Source organism: Oculina patagonica, chromosome 7 (assembly GCF_052425735.1).
Source record: "Oculina patagonica isolate OP01 chromosome 7, crgOcupat, whole genome shotgun sequence".
In the NCBI taxonomy this organism is placed as follows: domain Eukaryota; kingdom Metazoa; phylum Cnidaria; class Anthozoa; order Scleractinia; family Oculinidae; genus Oculina; species Oculina patagonica.
In genome coordinates this window covers 26,521,394-26,538,461 of record NC_135764.1, presented here as the reverse complement: position 1 = coordinate 26,538,461, position 17,068 = coordinate 26,521,394, and the positions used below count along the sequence as shown (strand labels likewise).

Sequence of the window (17,068 nt, the reverse complement as noted above, 5' to 3'; positions counted from 1 at the left end):
GAGTTTCTCGGGCATCAACAAAATTGATATTTTCATTTTTTAAATAAACCGTTCTCCCAAACAAATCGTTTATATTTCGAGGGTCGTGTAATAACATACAACAGGTATCTCAGTGTGCTCGGCTGGCATTCATCTTCTGCGGTTTTTCAAAGGTGGGTTTGCATCTCGCTCGGCTGCAATGACATCTGAGCTAATTTTCCTTATATGCTTGTACTTTGCTAATCAGAATGTAATATGTTAGTTGGTTGCCATTGCGTTTATCCACTGGAAGCTTCTGCCTGTTAAATCTGCTGGAAAAATTCCCTTTATCAGGGATGCTTTAGAGAGATCGTTGTATTTACGAAACATTTTAATGACCAATTCTTGTTAATGGTGCAGGGGAGTTGTGACTACATAAGTGCTCCGTCGAACATTTAAGAAACCGAGAGATTCGCCGAAGTTGTCAAAATTTCTCCTTTACTGTCGCCATAGTCGCTATTTCAACACAAGTCTTGTAAAAATTAGCATCTTACTCCTTCTTTCGTTTGTTACAATTTTATTTCTTCTATGTCGATGTTGAAATGCTGCGTCGCTTCTCGGAATTTATCCTAGCAGGACCTCGGAAAAGAGCCTAAAACCAACTTGCATTTCATTTTAACTCTTTTAAAGCTCAAACAAACTGTTTTCACTGCGCATGCAACCGGTATTTTCTCCAGGTAGAGAAACATCAACTGATTCCCGACTAGTGTAACAAGAACAGCAGAATCCCACCCTAAAAGAAAAAGCAACTCAGAATACGACTCGGGCAGTGGATGAAACTTGTGAGCTCGAGGGTGAAGGTTTTGTAGAAGAGGACAGTGGTTTCGTCATCAGTAAGCTACTTTTAAGTCTGTCGATTTTCTAGTCGTGATAACATCTCTGTTTAGCTGTCCTTTACGGTTTAACAGTCGATTCGTTTTACAAATCTTATGCCTGAAGTACTAAGGTGAAAAAGTATCAAAATCGAATTAGTGGCATAAGTGGCGTTCACAGCCGTAGCTCAGTAATACCGTTTCCATGTTATGAAGCAACTTGGAGCCCTCCACACAGTTGGTCTTGCCTTAGCTTAGGAAAGTAATTTGGATTTCAATAGCTACTAGTAAACAATTAACGTAAACTTTCCTTTTGCGTATAACAGACGGAGGAAACTTATCCTTATAGGCTTAATGAGAAAAAAGTCGATGAATTGAGACGTGAGCAGGCGGAAATGGCGGGAATGGCGGGATAAGAGCCAAATAGGGTAGCGGGATGTGGGATTGCAAAAGCCTATTTTGGACCCTCGTTTTTTAGTCCATGTATAATTTCCTTAGAGAATTGTATTCATTCATACATGTATACACACGAATATTTGAAAAATTAAAAGAAAGAATTCTCAAGAGTATCATCACATGGTCTAAAATGGGCAAGAAACTAGCCTGTGAAAACAGCCGCCTCTCACGCTCCGATCCGCAGCAGGCTAGCAAGAAACCGCCCAAGCAAATAAGAGGGTCTATTTATGCCCGCAATCCGTGCGGTTTTAAAGGCTAAAAATTTGTCAATATACGCGAACCTACTAACTCAATCCTTGGCATCTAATTTGGCTATCTGAAACTGCACTGATTCACAATAGTTTTTTTTTTCTGAGGCTTAAACAGGCGAAATTTCTGATTTGCCATTAACCTTATTAGCTAAAATTTACTCTATAAGCTGATGAACTGACTCATTTCTACCTATCTTAGGGACTGTGGTATCGGTCAGATAAACTGAAGATCTGGATGGACCGAACCAAAGACGGAAAAAAAAGAAGCAATACGTTGACAGTAATTTGCAATGGAAATGTTTTACCCCTTTTCAATGATTACAATCACGTTTTAAAAACCAACACTCTATAAATTAGATTTCCCGAGGCAATGAATTTTCGTCACTTTTATAGATAGCTCTTCTTCTTTTGACGATTCTGAATGTTTGTGTGCTAGACATACACATTCAAACTACGTGTCTCGCATCTATTTATTAGTTCCGAGCGAGCTTTTCATCGTTTTCGATGAATACGGTCATTATCATCATAAATTAAAATATTTATGTTAATAAGACCTTCTTTAAAAGTCAGTTACCCCCGGTATTCTGCCATGAATCACTGAGGCATGATGCATACATTACAATATTTATAGGTCTTTATAAGCCGAATCAGTTTATCGGACTTGTGAGGTGCTTACACCATATTCACGTTTATGTTTCTCTTCGCCGTCAAGGTGAGCTTGTAATGTCATTATATTGCTTGTTTAAGATTTAAGACATTTATAACTTCTTTATTATATATCTTATTCGTATACCGAATCATTAATGTGCCATATGAAGCGAATATTATAATTAAAACGGGCTGTCTGTAAGCGCGGGAAGTGTTCGACTACCGGAATATTCATCAGGCTAAGAAAAACAGTTATATTTTTTTGTATGAAAGGGCTATATCAGTCAGTATGATTTATAGGTTTTTGTTTTAGTGTAAGTCAAAAGCAAGTAAAATTCAGACAATTATTTTCCACGAAGGAAGGCCAAAGAAATCGCGGGCAATGTTTATATTAACGTAGCAGTTAAGCGAAGGCCGGAATCTGACCGCCTTCAGCGTTCAGTTCACAGATATAGTAATACCGGCAGATTTCTAGCCTGATGAAATACTGTAATGCCTTTTCCTAGGAGTCAAAAGCGTCTGGACAGTATCGAGAAATTAGGGGCAAAAAAATAATAATAATAATAATAATAATGATAAAATAATGATTAGTAAAAGTGCCCCACTTAGTTAATGGCGCGGAAATTAACGTTAACAAAAATTAACGCGAATTTGAAACATTCGCGTTAATTTCGTGTAGCGTTAATTTCCTATAATAAGGTATACAGTGAAACCTCGGTTCACATCACTATAAGTGCCAAGCTACAATAATGTTTTTAAGGTTAAGATTTAGCGTTATGCCGGGATTCTGTTTCCATACACCTGGGGTGTATTTACACAAACGTTCGGCAGTCGAACCAAATCGAACACCAATCGTTCGATTGGGTTCGGTAATCGTAAAAAAATAAAATTCACAATAAAATTTGATCAGTCAAACACAATGAAACGCTTGATAACCGAACGATCGACAATCGTACTTAATCACTTGTTTAATCGAAGGTTCGATTACGCTCAATTGAATTCGGCTTACCGCGGTACGTTTGATTGTTTCATAAAGTTCGATTTTGTTGAAATGTTTGACCCAATCGAACGATTGGTGTTCAATCGATTGAGTTCAATTGAATTTTGTTTTGTTTTTTGTTTGTTCAATGAGGTACGCTGGGCATACATTTGACAGTTAGTGGGCTGAATGATATCGTTCGTTGTACCAGGGACTTAAAAGCATAATCGGGACTTTCACTTAAAGATCTAGAGTTAAAGGCATAATCGGTCGATCGGTCGGGTAGATAAGGGACCGGTCATTATTTATTACCTGGGGGGAGCGGAGATTTTTGGGCTAAACATGGTGAAATTTAGATGATCTCCCTTTTAAATGTTATTTCATTAAAGGGAACCCCCCTCATTACCATCGATAACTTTCGTGATCCCCCCTCGATGTCTTTGCACCCATATTCAGTTATCCGATTTTTAGCCCTGGCAAAAATAGCTACTGCCAGACCCACACTCCACGTTCAAAGTGAAGATTTCTTAACAGCAATGCCTAACATGATTTATGAGTCTGTGTTTCGTCACAAGTTATCTGGATTCAAAAACTACCTGCTTGAACAAGAGCAAATGTGATGGGCTGGGCGCTAAATGAGATAGGGGAGCTGACAAACTGAACAAAGCGAATCATTACCAAAGAGTGACAAATACGGAGTGTGCCAAAACATTAAAAAGTTCATTTCAGGCTTAAAGAGATTGAGACCGCAAATGCTATCATCTCCCAGTAGAATGGGCGCATTTATTTGCATGCTCTTAAACTGGCATTATCGAAACAGATTTGAGTGGTCCCGCATCTGAATCCTTCCAGAACTTTAAGTAATCAACCCTTTTGGGCTCTCAGTTACGACTGATCCTCCCTTCTGTTCATCTAAATATCAAGTGATCTCCCCCAAAAATCATCCGTTCCCCCCCCCTCCCAAGGCGATAAATAATGACCGGTCCCTAAGTCAGTGCAAAGTGGCACCAACGAACGGAGCAGCTTTTACGGCTGAAGCTTCAAACTAGGGTTTGTTCTGCAGCTAAATAGGGGAATCTTTGCATTGACGTGCACTAATCCCGAAGGTCTGGGTTAGTGAGGTCTAGTATGATCCTGTGCAATCTCTCCAACATAAAATCTGGTTGCACAGTGCGTAACCACCTCTTACCTAGCCTTCGTAGCTGGCGGTTTTGTTTGGGTTTAAAACGCCCCAAGCAAGCGGCGAAGCTGCAAGGGGCTTGGGAAGGAGGCCTCCTTCTCGCCAAGCTCCTCGCGAGTTTGTTGTTCGTTGTTCCGGCTATCTTTAAGCCACAACAAGACCCAGCTTCGCAAGCTACCTCTCACCCGCCCTTGCTGCATATCGTTTGCTTGGGCGGTCGCGATTCCTCCCATAACTTGTTCTCGACAAATATTATTTAGTGATCATAAATTACTGTCAGATACTCCTATCTTAAGCTGATAAAATGAAAGCTAAAACGATCTCAAGCATGCAGTTAAAAAATGCTGTAAACAAGTTAAAAAATTTTGTTTTAAAACTGTTCAGCAACAAAAAAAAAACAAAAACAACAACAACAACAAAATCATATTTTTCAACATATGGTTGATTTGGCAAACATCAAGTTCCATAGGCAGTGACATGCCATTTAATTCTTTTAAAAGGGTTATTACGATGGAGGTTAAGGATATTAACATGACCCGCGATCGAACCTTTTTCATTTTCCGTGAAAGGTGAAATGGTTATTTTTTTTCGTGAATCGTGATTTCCATAGTACGCGTGAACCGTGATTTTCCAAAACGTTCTGTTTAATTTTCCATGAAGCGCAAAATGCCAAATTTTGTTTTTGGTGAGTTATGAGAGGGCGGCGCCGTTACATTTTTCATAGAGGGTCTCAATGGGGTTAACCGTTAGCCGTAAAACGGTCAAAAATTTAGCCGTTAGGCGTAAAAAGTGGAAAATTTTAACCGTTAACCGTAAAATATGTCAACCGTAAAAATCGGGCAGTAATTATAAATGAACCAAACTAGTTCACTTCCTCGTCCCAAAAATGGTCCTAAGACTTGAAATATGTTTTTCAATAATGGAAATCATTTTTTAACTATTAAAAACAATGAAAATTAACTTTTAACTTCTGTTAACCGTAATGGAAATAAATGAACCGTTAGCCGTAAAAAAGCCAAAATTTTAACCGTTAAACGTAAAAGCCACCACCCCATTGAGACCCTCTTCATAAAACGCGATCTATACCCTCCCCCCTTTACCACCCTTTATTTTGGATAGAGTTAAGAAACAATATTGCTAAATTGTTTTCCTAGGCTGTGTAACAGGCAATGCAGTAAGCAGAGGGCGCGAGACGACTACTCTTTTGTCCTTATCTTGCAAGATGTCTTACGAGAAACTGGGCACAGAAGGCTTGCCCACCAGCCCCAAAGAAACAGCCAGCTTCTTCTCGCTTCTTACTTTTTCATGGTTGAACGAACTTCTAAAACGGGGAAACCAGCGATCACTTGAAAACGATGACCTGCCTGCATTGTTGAAAGAATACCAGAGTCAAGCACTAACAAAAGATTTGGAAAAGGAATGGTCTCGGAATTGCGAACCCGCCAACACTACTACAACATGCATAAAGACGGTAAAGCTATGGCGTGCTCTTTTTAACTTAGTACCGGCTTCTGAGAAGGCTTTTGTCCTTATTTTGGCTTCTACACACATTGTGCTACGTCTCATACAGCCTTTGTTTCTGATTGGACTGATTGCCGAACTGATGAAGGAATCTTTAGTTGATCGCACCTGGACTTATCTCTATGCCGCTGGTGTTTGTTTGAGTACCTGGGTCATAGCCATTTCAAAGTGTCATTGTGATTACAGATCCACTATGATAGGGATGAGAATGCGTTCTGCTCTTCTGGGTGTCATCTACAAACAGGTTTGTCTGCAGAAGCGAGCAGAGCGAGGTCTGGGTTGAAAGACCTCGCATGAGAGCTCCCCTTCCATTCTCGTCCCCATAGTCCTCGATCCTTCTGGTCTGCGCCAGGGATCAGAAGGATCGTGGACTCTGAGGACGAGATAAGCTGATTTCTCCCCTTCGAGTACCGAGATTGGCTTTCCATTTTTTTCTTTTTTCTTTTCTTTTTCGTCTCGCTCCAATGTTTTCGCCTTATACTCCACTAGAGAGCATGTTCAAGGCTACAAAAAAGGATGTGTATTCTGGAGTGCTATGAGGGTGTAGTCCTAGATTTCTCGCGTAATCAGCAGTCAATCAAACCATTTCAGACGAACGCAATCGAATCCAATCGTTGAACTGAGCTTGATTGAGATTAATAATCGTAAATTGTCGAAGCCCCAACCATTTCCATAGATCACATTTATGATGAAAAGTGAGCAAAAAATATACTTTAAAATTAAGTGAACATTTTCGTTTAAAATTAACTCATCATCAGTCATAATTTACTCTGATCATGACTTCATTTAAGTCGAAAACATTCAGTTTTGTAGTAAAAAGTGTAAGTAGTAAAATTGTGATGGTCATTAAAACGATGTGTGTCAAATTCGTAAATATCATTTCCCCCCTTAATTTTTGCTTTAAAGAAGATGATTTCCAGTCCGTACTGCGCAATCTCCGCCTGCAATGTTTGTGAGTCTCACAAACAGAAGAATGTTTACTAGCAAAAATAAAAATTCCGGGACAAAACTTACCTTTTTCTTCATTATTAACGCCAGATATCCTTGCAAAACAATAATAACGAGTAAAAGAAGCTCGACGGTATTTCAAACGGACGTTTTAGCTCATCGTGAATTCTTGAACGAAACGATCCGTAATGGCGAACTAAAAAACTTCATGTACGCTATCACCGAAGTGTAACGTTTCAACGAATTCAAAACAAAAATGAAAACAAACCCTGAGTCTGCGCAGTTCGGACTGGAAATCACCTTATATCGAAAATGGGCTGGGTGACCCCTACATTTTTAGTGATAAGCTTTGTCAGGGATTTAAAGTCACCTGAAAATTTAAGGTGACTCCTAACCCCTTTCCTCTTTTTGGACTTAAGAAAATGTTGTTTTTTGACAATAAGCTTATCGGTATTCAATAATGCAATATCGAGGTCACTCAGCTTCGTTTCCAGTTAAGGTCGGGACACACAAGGCGACAAGTTGCTGCGACATGTTGCCTCGTGTGACATGGTGCATTCGTGCGACAATCTATGTCGCTGCAACATAATGTTGTCGCTGCGATGTGTCGCACGAATTCAAACCAGTCACTGGTTTGAATTCGTGCGACACATCGCAGCGACAAAATGAGCAATGTAGCGTTGTCGCAGCGTGTGTACACGTCTGCGACAAGTCGCTGCGACAAAATATAAATTAACCAACGAGAGAGCGTCAGGTATTTTTGTTATATTGAACCAGAAACCCATAAGGGTTGAAACGTGTAACGCGCGCGCACAGCGTTTGAATATTCATTTTGCTAAGTACCATATTTGGAAACACGAAGAATTTGTACGCGAATGCTTTATACACGTAATGACACACGCAACATAATTTTTGGTTTTGCGGTAAGTTGCTTGAATTTCGACCTAAACGCCGTAAATTTCTTACAGAAACTAAAGAAATAGTGTATCGAGGTGAAGTTCTCCAGACTTCTTCAAGAAGATGAAACAGGAAAATTTAACCAAATCTAACTTTATTCGACCAAGCTTGTTCAAAAACAAGATTACGCCATCGAACGCGATCTAGCGCGCGCTGTGAATATAATCCAAATATAGTCATTTTGATTGGTTGAATGTTTCTCGTGATTTCCAAATATGGTACTTAGTGTAAACGAATGTGCAAACGCTTTGTACAATGCGAATCATAGGGAGTTACACGTTTCAACCCTTATGGGTTTCTGATTGAACTGGAAAACCATAGTCACATTCCCACTCTCAAAATTCGCTGTGTGCGTAAAGAAAGTAGTACACACGGAGCGACAAGTCGCAGCGATAGGTCTCTGCGACAAGTCGGTACTTTTACGATTTATGCCATTGCTATGGTAACCAATTACGTCAAGAAGATGATGTTTTTATGACTACTCTATTCTCTTACTATAGGTCCTCCAGATTTCGTTATCAGATTTAACAATGATGACAACAGGTCACGTCATTACCCTGATTTCTAACGATGTCCAGCGTCTCGACCGGGCGCTTCGTTTCCTTCCAAACATCATACTGGCGCCATTTGCATTCGTGGCTGGGAATGTTGTCCTTTTCTATTTCATTGGCTGGCCTGTCGTGATTGGAATGGGCTATCTTCTTCTCATCTTGTTCTATCAAGGATACGGATCGAGGCTGGCAGCTAATTTACGGCACAAGGCCGCGGTTTTAACTGACAAACGTGTTCAAATCATCAACGAGATCATTCGAGGAATACGGACAATCAAGATCTGCAGCTGGGAGAATTACTTCGGGAATTTAGTTGCTGCAGTGAGAGGGTTCGTAGAATATTTTGTTCATCAAGTTATCTTGAAGCATATCCATGTTTATATAGGATAAAATCAGGCGTGGATTCAGAAATTCTGAAAGAGGGAGATGGGGGTGGGGTGTTGTACAACTCAAGACGGATTCCGCTGAAAGTTCGAGCAATAAGTGCAAAAATAGATTACCAAAAATGTATTCATAGCACTGTAATATTTTATATAATGTTTGAAACATCTCACTGTAATTTATTTCTTTAAGTGACTCCGTATTAAATTTTAAAGCATTCTCGAGAAAGGTAATGTCAAAACTCATAAAAAAGCTTAAAACGCGTGTTACTTTGTTTCGAACTGACGTGAAACGTCCCTTAAATAACAAAAAGTTGAGAACTTGAAACTCGTTTTTCTCTCGCGGGGTCAGCTCGAGAGCTTAAATTTCTAGAAGTTCTTCCTAACTGTATCAAAACTGTGGCTATGCTGCGAGTTCTTTTCGGAAACTTAATGTTTGCCTTTATGCTCGGTAACTTCCCACGCCATTGCCATGCGCGTGAACGGCAAGCCACGCAGGCGCGAGCTTTTAAGGGGACCCGGGAATTTTTTCTTCTGATTTTACCCCCTAAAATGCCATTTGCAGCATTCCTCTGACTCGAAGAGTGTTGTGGTCATGATATAAAATCTGGAGCTTACCTTTATTCTAAATCAGAAAAACACATTAAAAAATTGCTCAACCCCTCCCCTGGATCCGCCCCTGAAAATGTAGAATGGGGGTTGTAAAATTGGGAGAAAAAAAACATTATAAAATAAACAGACTACTCCCAGCACGGACGTAGGTTGGATTTTCGGACAATCGTCTTGGTGTTCATCTATTAAATATTACTGCCTTGTAAGTTATTATTTCGCAACTTCTCTTGAATTTTCACTTAAATTTTTTCATGGAACCTCAGTACGATTATAAGTGAGGGCTAAAACTCCTTTTCTTTTTCAGAAAAGAAATCGCAGTTATTCGTAAAATCAGCGCATTTCAAGCAAGTATCAAAACCATTGTGTCCAGTACACCAAGACTGACATCACTATTGATTTTTGTCGCCTATCTCGTGGCTGGCCATTCTCTGAGGCCGACCTCTGTATTTGCTGTCTCCGCTTACGCAAAGGTTTTGGGAATGTTTATAAAATACCTCGGCAGGCGGTTGGTTGTATTCTTAGATTGCAACATGTCTATTGGACGGATACAGAAATTTTTGGAAGTTGTGGAAGATTCTAATTCAGGTGGCCGTTCAAACAGCTCGAATGTAAAGACAGGGAAAGGTTTCAGCAATGGTGAAAGTTATGCACTCTCAAATGAATACACAACTCATCAGCAATTGACGGTGATGGTTTCTTTGACCGATGTTTGTTGTAAATACAACGAGGAAGACAAGAAACTGCTGCTAAACAATGTCAGCATAAAGACGGACGGAGCACAGATTGTAATGATTACTGGCCCAGTTGGCAGCGGAAAATCTTCACTGCTTCTTACTATTCTTGGAGAGCTCTCCATCTGCAAGGGAATTCTAGAACGCAAAGGTAAAATGGCATTCGTAGCGCAGTCACCCTGGGTTTTCTCAGGGACTCTTCGTGATAATATCACATTTAACAAACCGTTTGATTCCAAAAAGTTTCAAGCAGTTGTGGAAGATTGCGCACTTGCAAAAGACATAGAACAATTCCCAAACGGGGATCTAACGACAATCGGGGAACGTGGAGTTGTTTTAAGTGGTGGTCAGCGGGCCCGCGTTAGCATGGCACGCGCACTTTACTCCGATGCTGATATATATTTGCTGGATGACCCACTGAGCAGTGTGGATGCCCAAGTTGGAAGTCACATTTTCGAGAACTATATTTGCAATGCGTTACAGGATCGTTTGTGCATTTTTGTGACGCATCAACCCTGTTACATGAAGCAGGCAGATCACATTGTTGTTATGAATGAAGGTTCCATTGCCTGTCAGGGAAGCCATGAGGAGATAGTCAGTAAAAATAATGGAATTTCTGGACTAGAGAAACGCTTCGAAGATGATCAAGGAAATTTTCAATCGGGTGCTAGTAGAGATTTATCAGGCCGAGAGAAACGCGAATTTCAGAGCTGCGAAGAGACAAGTTTGATAATTCCCAAGGAAGATCGAAACTTTGGTGCAGTGTCCTACAGAACATATTGGAAATACTTCAGGGCTGGCCTTCCCGTGTATCTGATGATTCCTCTTGTTATCCTATCTAACAGTGCTCTAGGTGGGTCAGTTGTAATTGATCATATTTAACAATTATTGGATGAGGTTGAGCATGATAGCGATATATCGCCGTCTTTCGGCCGGGCTGGGGGCGCTGGGCCTTTCGGTCTTTTTTTCACTTCGCTGCCGTAGGAGCGCGCACAAATCTTTTGCTCACCTTCGTCACTCTCTGCATCTTTCTGTGGTATGACGTCACTTCTGTTCTTTCTGTCGGATGACGTGGACGCAGATAGTGCGTGCTATGCAATCAACCTGGTGACACCAATGTATAAAAAACAATTATTCCACGACCTCGTGTTGGATATAAGATGATAGATACTTCGATAGCCAACTCGGCGCTACGCACCCCGTTGGCTAAACTCCCAAAGATTTGCAATATTTTAGCTCTCCAGCTAACTTCGTTGACGCGTATAGGCTACTTTGTTTGTGATGAATGGTATATGAGCTCATATACCATTCTCTGTTAACCAATCAAAACGCAAGAATTGCAATAATCATACCATTGCTAGTTTTTATTAATTGGGGGGGTGGGGAAAATGAATTTTTTCAAATTGGTCGGCGGTGCCGAAAGGGAATTAGCCGGAGACGAAAGCAATCAGAAAACAGAAATATTTTGAATGAATAATAATAAAAATTTTTTCATAAGCGCGCGTTGAATATGAGATGGTAGAGAGCAACGAGGCGCATTATGTCAAGTTGGCTATCTATCATCTAATTAATATCCAACAAGCGAAAGTGTAATAATGAGTTTAATAAAAACACCCAAAATAAAATAAAAACATTTGCGCAATTTGCGTCCACTTGCGTTACCGTTTGGCCAGGGCTTTAGGAGTACCCCAGGATAAATACACCATGTCGTTTGTTTTTGTTTGTTTTATTATTGATGTTGTTATTGACCATGATTTTGTCTTCAGTGTCAGAAGTCTTTCCCGACTGGTTAATGGCCCAATGGAACCACGTATCGTGGAGCTCTTCTAGAGATCGCTTTAATGTTTATTTGTACACTGGCCTGGCGCTGGGTTCAACACTTTTACTGTTTTTCTCAGCTTTCCTGTTCTTCCAAGCTACAATCAACTCCTCGAGAAATCTTCACAGCCAAATGTTCGAGTCTGTGCTCAGAGCACCGGTGCATTTCTTCGACACAAATCCATCTGGAAGGATTTGCAACCGATTCTCCAAAGACATCGGGCTGATGGACGAAATGCTGTTTGCAGCGTTTTACGATCTTTTCGAAACCTTCTGGAAAATGTTCCTTTCAGTAGGGATTCCCTCAGTGGCTAATTATTGGGTGGTGTTTGCTGCTATCCCCCTTATCGGATTGGTGACGTTTTATGGGCGGTACTGTTTGAATATTTCTAGGGAAGTAGCAAGGCTTGAAGCCATCAATCGCAGTCCCGTGTACTCACACTTCTCCCTTACTCTCGATGGTATTGTCAACATTAGAACCTATCACCAGCAGGAACATTTTGCACAAGAATTTTTCAGGTGATTTACACTGGTCTAGATAGGTCGGTGGGTCGGTGGGTCGGTGGGTCGGTGGGTCGGTGGGTCGGTCGGTCGGCCAGCAAGCCAGTCACTCAGCCAGCCAGCCAGCCATTCAGCCAGCCAGCCAGCCAGCCATTCAGTCCAGCCAGCCAGTCAGTCAGTCAGTCAGTCAGTCAGTCAGTCAGTCAGTCAGTCAGTCAGTCAGTCAGTCAGTCAGTCAGTAAGTCATACCAGCTGAAGAAAGAAAGTACTTGGTATGTAAGTCAGAAGTACCCAACTAGAACAAAAATCTAAAAAAATAAAATAAAATAAAATTAAAAACAATAAACCTAAAATTCATGTTTGTTATTAAGTAATGTTAGCAAGTTGCTATAACACCATTAGTAACTAGACCAATACCTCCCTTTGGAGTAGTAAGGCACAATAAAGATTTACTGTTACTGTTACTGTTAGTCAGCCAGTCAGTCAGTCAGTCAGTCAGTCAGTCAGTCAGTCAGTCAGTCAGTCAGTCAGTTAGTCAGTCAGTCAGCCAGTCAGTCAGTCAGTCAGTCAGTTACTCAGCCAGCCAGCCAGCCATTCAGCCAGTCAGTCAGTGAGTCAGTGCGTCAGTGAGTCAGTGAGTCAGTCAGTGAGTCAGTGAGTCAGTCAGTCAGTCAGTCAGTCAGTGAGTCAGTCAGTAAGATCAGTCAGTCAGTCAGTCAGTCACATAGCTACAAGTGGCCTACATTAAAGAGACTCGTGACTCATTACGAGCTGTATGCCATTATGAAAACGGTAGCAAACACTTTTAAACTGAAAAGCAATCAAAACGAAAATAGTGTCATTCCAGTCAGGCATGTATGACATCAGGGCACTATTTTAATTGCCTTGTCTGTCTTTCTTTTATCAGACATCAGGACAACTTAGCTAAGACGTGGTTCGTCTCGATCGCCGTTGTCCGCTGGCTTCATTTTCGCATGGACTGCATTACGTCTTTGTTTCTGACAGCTGTGACTGCTATAGCTGTGATGACGTCACAACACGCAGGTGAGGAAATTATCAGCGGCTTAGTCGTTCACAGCTGGGTTTTCTAAGCGGAAGTGAAATAAGTAAATGACATGTATGCGGCGGTGAATCCTTTCGAATTCAGCAATTCGAGGCCCGATGAACCTGACTGGTCATCGAAAAAACCTCTACTACTGGAACCAATAAAAAAAAATAAATAAATAAACGAATTGACATTATTTAACGACGGTTGCACTTAATAGTCTTGCGACTAAAAAACCTGTAGCCCTCAGATTACCGATGTTATTGCAATTTAGAAGTGTTAGTTTTTGTGGAGGGAAGGAACACCGGAGAACCTGGGCCACATTGGTGGGAGCCGAGCGCTCTCAAGACTGCGCCATCCCTGCTCCCTTTCGTGTAATGGTTGAAAATATTACCTAAAGCGAAACCTATTGGTTATTGGATCGGGGATGAAGCACGAGACAAAAGCGTGCGCGTCCTCATGTCTAGTACTGTTTGTGCCTCTATTCATTTAGAAACCTATGCGTGCCTCGACGTGCGTGTGATGAAGCCAATCTCGTACCTCGCGTCTTCGTTCCTTACTGCGCAAGCTTCACGAAACAAGCAACTCTCAAACGTTCCGTTGCAGGGTCGATTTTGATGGTTTTGAAAACGATAAAAATGGCCGGAAGTAAAACACCAAGAAGTTTGTTGAGCAATTCTTTTTAAAGATATGCATGCGCATTTTAACCGGAAGTCCGATATTTTTGGACTTTCAATCAGAACTTTCCATAAGGTCGCTCGTTTCCCAAATGCTGGTCAGGGAGAACAAAGACCCTGGGTACGATGTTTGGTGGAGAAGCTTGAGGAAGAGACGCATGCTCCTCCCACTAGACATGCTCCTTTTACTGATGACGCTTTCCTTCTTTCTTATTTGTTTCTTCATCAGGTCTGACAGGTTTAGCAATAATCTACTGTATGGATCTCCTGGAAGGTTTAGACTTCACGGTTCGCCAGTGCCTGGAAGTTGAGAACATGATGACGTCAGTGGAAAGAGTCATATCGTACACAAATCTAGACTCGGAACCAGGCTACAGCCTTCAAAAGAAGCCGCTGAGAACCTGGCCAGTAGAAGGTCGGATTGAAGTTAAAGATGTTTCCCTGGTGTACTATAGCGGCGGACCTGCAGTTCTAAGAGATTTGAACGTGTCATTTGCACCAGCTGAGAAAATTGGTATCGCAGGACGAACTGGAGCAGGTATCAAAGTAACTTTATATTTGATAAAGATGAAATGTTCAATATGGCACGAGCGTGGGACAAAAAAAAAGTCTCCGACAAGAAACAAACCCATGGCCTCCCAGATACCGGTTGGGCGTTCAAACCACTGAAATCGGGAATTCATTCGTTCGAACCTTCTTTCTAAATGCTATAGATTCTTCATAACAGAGAAATTACCTGATGAAATATCTCATACTAGGTCTATATGTAGAAAATACTGTGGTCTTTTACTAGATAACAACATTGTTTTCTTTTTAATTTTTACAGGAAAATCGTCATTTGTAGCTACTTTGATGCGCATGCCGGAACCAGGAGGCCAGATTCTTATTGATGACCAGAACATTCAAGAACTAACATTGCCGATTTACCGCACAAGAATCTCCGTCATTCCCCAGGACCCTGTACTATTTAGCGGTCCGTTACGACTCAATCTCGACCCTGGAATCGAGTTTGAAGATGCCCAAATATGGAACGCATTGGAAGCGGTGCAATTGAAATCACTGATTCAAAAACAAGACGGGCAACTTTATTATGAAATCGCTGAAGGAGGCACAAACTTCAGCGTGGGAGAGAGGCAACTTTTGTGTCTTGCTCGAGCGTTATTACAACAGAATAAGGTTATTATTCTTGACGAGGCCACAGCTAATGTGGATTTTGCTACAGACAGGTTGATACAGGAGACAATTCGTAGCAAGTTTCACGGATGTACCGTGATCACTATAGCTCACCGGGTAGATACAATCTTAGATTACGATCGCGTGTTGGTATTTCAGGGGGGTAGGGTGGTGGAGTTTGACAAACCGGAGGTGCTGTTGAAAAATGAGGCGGGGAAATTTGCAGAGCTGTGTCGACTACAACAGGTTACGACATAGACTTTAACAGACACTTGTAGCCTTGTAGGTAGTTTAGTATAATATAAAACTGTGTGGCAATTTTTAATTGAAATGTATAAAATAGAAAACTGCTGGGCACCCACAAGAATAGAAAAACCCTACGGCCTTAAAAAAATATATTGAACAACACTCCTCTCAATTACCAAATTACATTGGCATGATAATAATTTCTTTTATCAACAACAACTTTAAATAATTTAATTGCAAGCATCGCGATTTTACTTTACCGGAGGGCAGCCTTAGTAACACAAGATTCAATATCTATTTAATCATTCTTTTATACTAAATACTGATTGGTTGTCGAAGTTGTCACCTTGTGGTGAAATATGATATCTGATATTTTTTGTAACCGTGACATCACAAAATATTTGCCCAACCTTCATGTTTTTATGTTATGGTATTTTGTAACTGTATTTTATATATCGTAAACAACTTGTGATTTATATTCTAACTCTACTTTGGAAAGAAACAGTTTTCGGTCAAAAGCACGCTTTTTACATCATCGTAAGGACTTTTGAAACCGATGGACTTGCCATGCAATAACTTACCATGCAATAACTTTCGTATTCTTTGAACGTGCCGCCGTACCCCGAAGCGTAAAACCAAATTATACGTGTTTATTCTGGCAATTTTGTCGCCACACAATAGTTTAATATCGGCGAAGAGTTCACGGAACGCGCATTGAGATGCAAAGAGATTTTAATTACTCATAAAGGGTGTCTGAATGGGAGTGTGACTTAGAGACAACCCTCTCTGTTTTAAAGGTGCCATGGACTTTAAACAGCGTTCAATCATAGCTCTTTTTTCCAAGCAAAACAAAACCCAAACGATTTCTTTATACACCATCGTTAGAAACGTTAATTAAACGTGGAAAACAAAGGCTGTTTTTAGACTCTTTTTATTGCTGTCTATTATAAAAGAAAAGAACAACCAGATATACCACTGAGAGTGAAATAACACTCGATATCCCACTGTGAGGTTATTAAACGGCGTAACTTTTGAACAAGCCGATACGAACGCCAACCCAGTACAATGCAAAAGAAAAAACAAATTAATATGTCTGTTTCTTGCTTTACTGTTAAGGAATCACACACGAACACTAAATAACTTTATTCAAGTTTTAATTTGCTTAAGTAAAACGTTCCAGGTGTTATCACAATCAAGAATAAACGGATAATTTCGTGTGCTAATAGAGTGATAATGCTGCCGCTTAATTGTTTTATAATAACTATCGGCGTGAATTTCATTGTCCATCCCTAAACAAGGCAAACGCCATGCAAATTCGAAACTCTTACAAATATCCTCTGCTCGGTAAAGATACCACAGGTTTTCCTGGAATTCTTTTAAGCAGCTTCTACAGTCTCAAACAAAAAAGTCGCCACAATTTGTTCAAGTTAATAAGATCTCGATCAAAACACTGGCCGTGGTTAAGTTTAATTAATCAATTAGCCAATGAAATTCTTTAAAAGCTAATAACAGGTTCCGCTGTGTGATATCGATCAGTATTTAAGTCGTTTACCGGAGGCTGTCA

General features: G+C 40.6%; 1 protein-coding gene across 2 annotated transcripts; it reads left to right on the top strand.

Moving 5' to 3' along the window:
• The first annotated feature begins 799 nt into the window (after window positions 1-799).
• On the top strand, window positions 800-16,466 carry LOC144660239 (ATP-binding cassette sub-family C member 4-like). Of its 2 annotated transcripts, none has more exons than XM_078520839.1 (8): window positions 800-851; window positions 5,499-6,109; window positions 8,271-8,650; window positions 9,618-10,897; window positions 11,811-12,381; window positions 13,271-13,407; window positions 14,315-14,623; window positions 14,912-16,466. In XM_078520839.1, the coding sequence occupies exons 2-8, from the start codon at window positions 5,567-5,569 to the stop codon at window positions 15,514-15,516; spliced, it is 3,825 nt and encodes a 1,274-aa protein (XP_078376965.1). In that variant the 5' UTR covers window positions 800-851; window positions 5,499-5,566; the 3' UTR covers window positions 15,517-16,466. The 2 variants fall into 2 exon arrangements, with proteins under 2 accessions (XP_078376965.1, XP_078376964.1); XM_078520838.1 differs by lacking the exon at window positions 800-851 and adding an exon at window positions 2,194-2,249.
• Window positions 16,467-17,068: the final 602 nt, after the last annotated feature.

What these genes read in the sequence shown, in the direction of transcription:
- LOC144660239 (XM_078520839.1), top strand. Translation starts at nt 5,567, where the DNA reads ATGTCTTACGAGAAACTGGGCACAGAAGGCTTGCCCACCAGCCCCAAA. An exon ending in TTAGTTGCTGCAGTGAGAGG is followed by an intron (nt 8,651 to 9,617) that starts GTTCGTAGAATA and finishes TTTCTTTTTCAG; the next exon opens with AAAAGAAATCGCAGTTATTC. An exon ending in TTTGCACAAGAATTTTTCAG is followed by an intron (nt 12,382 to 13,270) that starts GTGATTTACACT and finishes TTCTTTTATCAG; the next exon opens with ACATCAGGACAACTTAGCTA.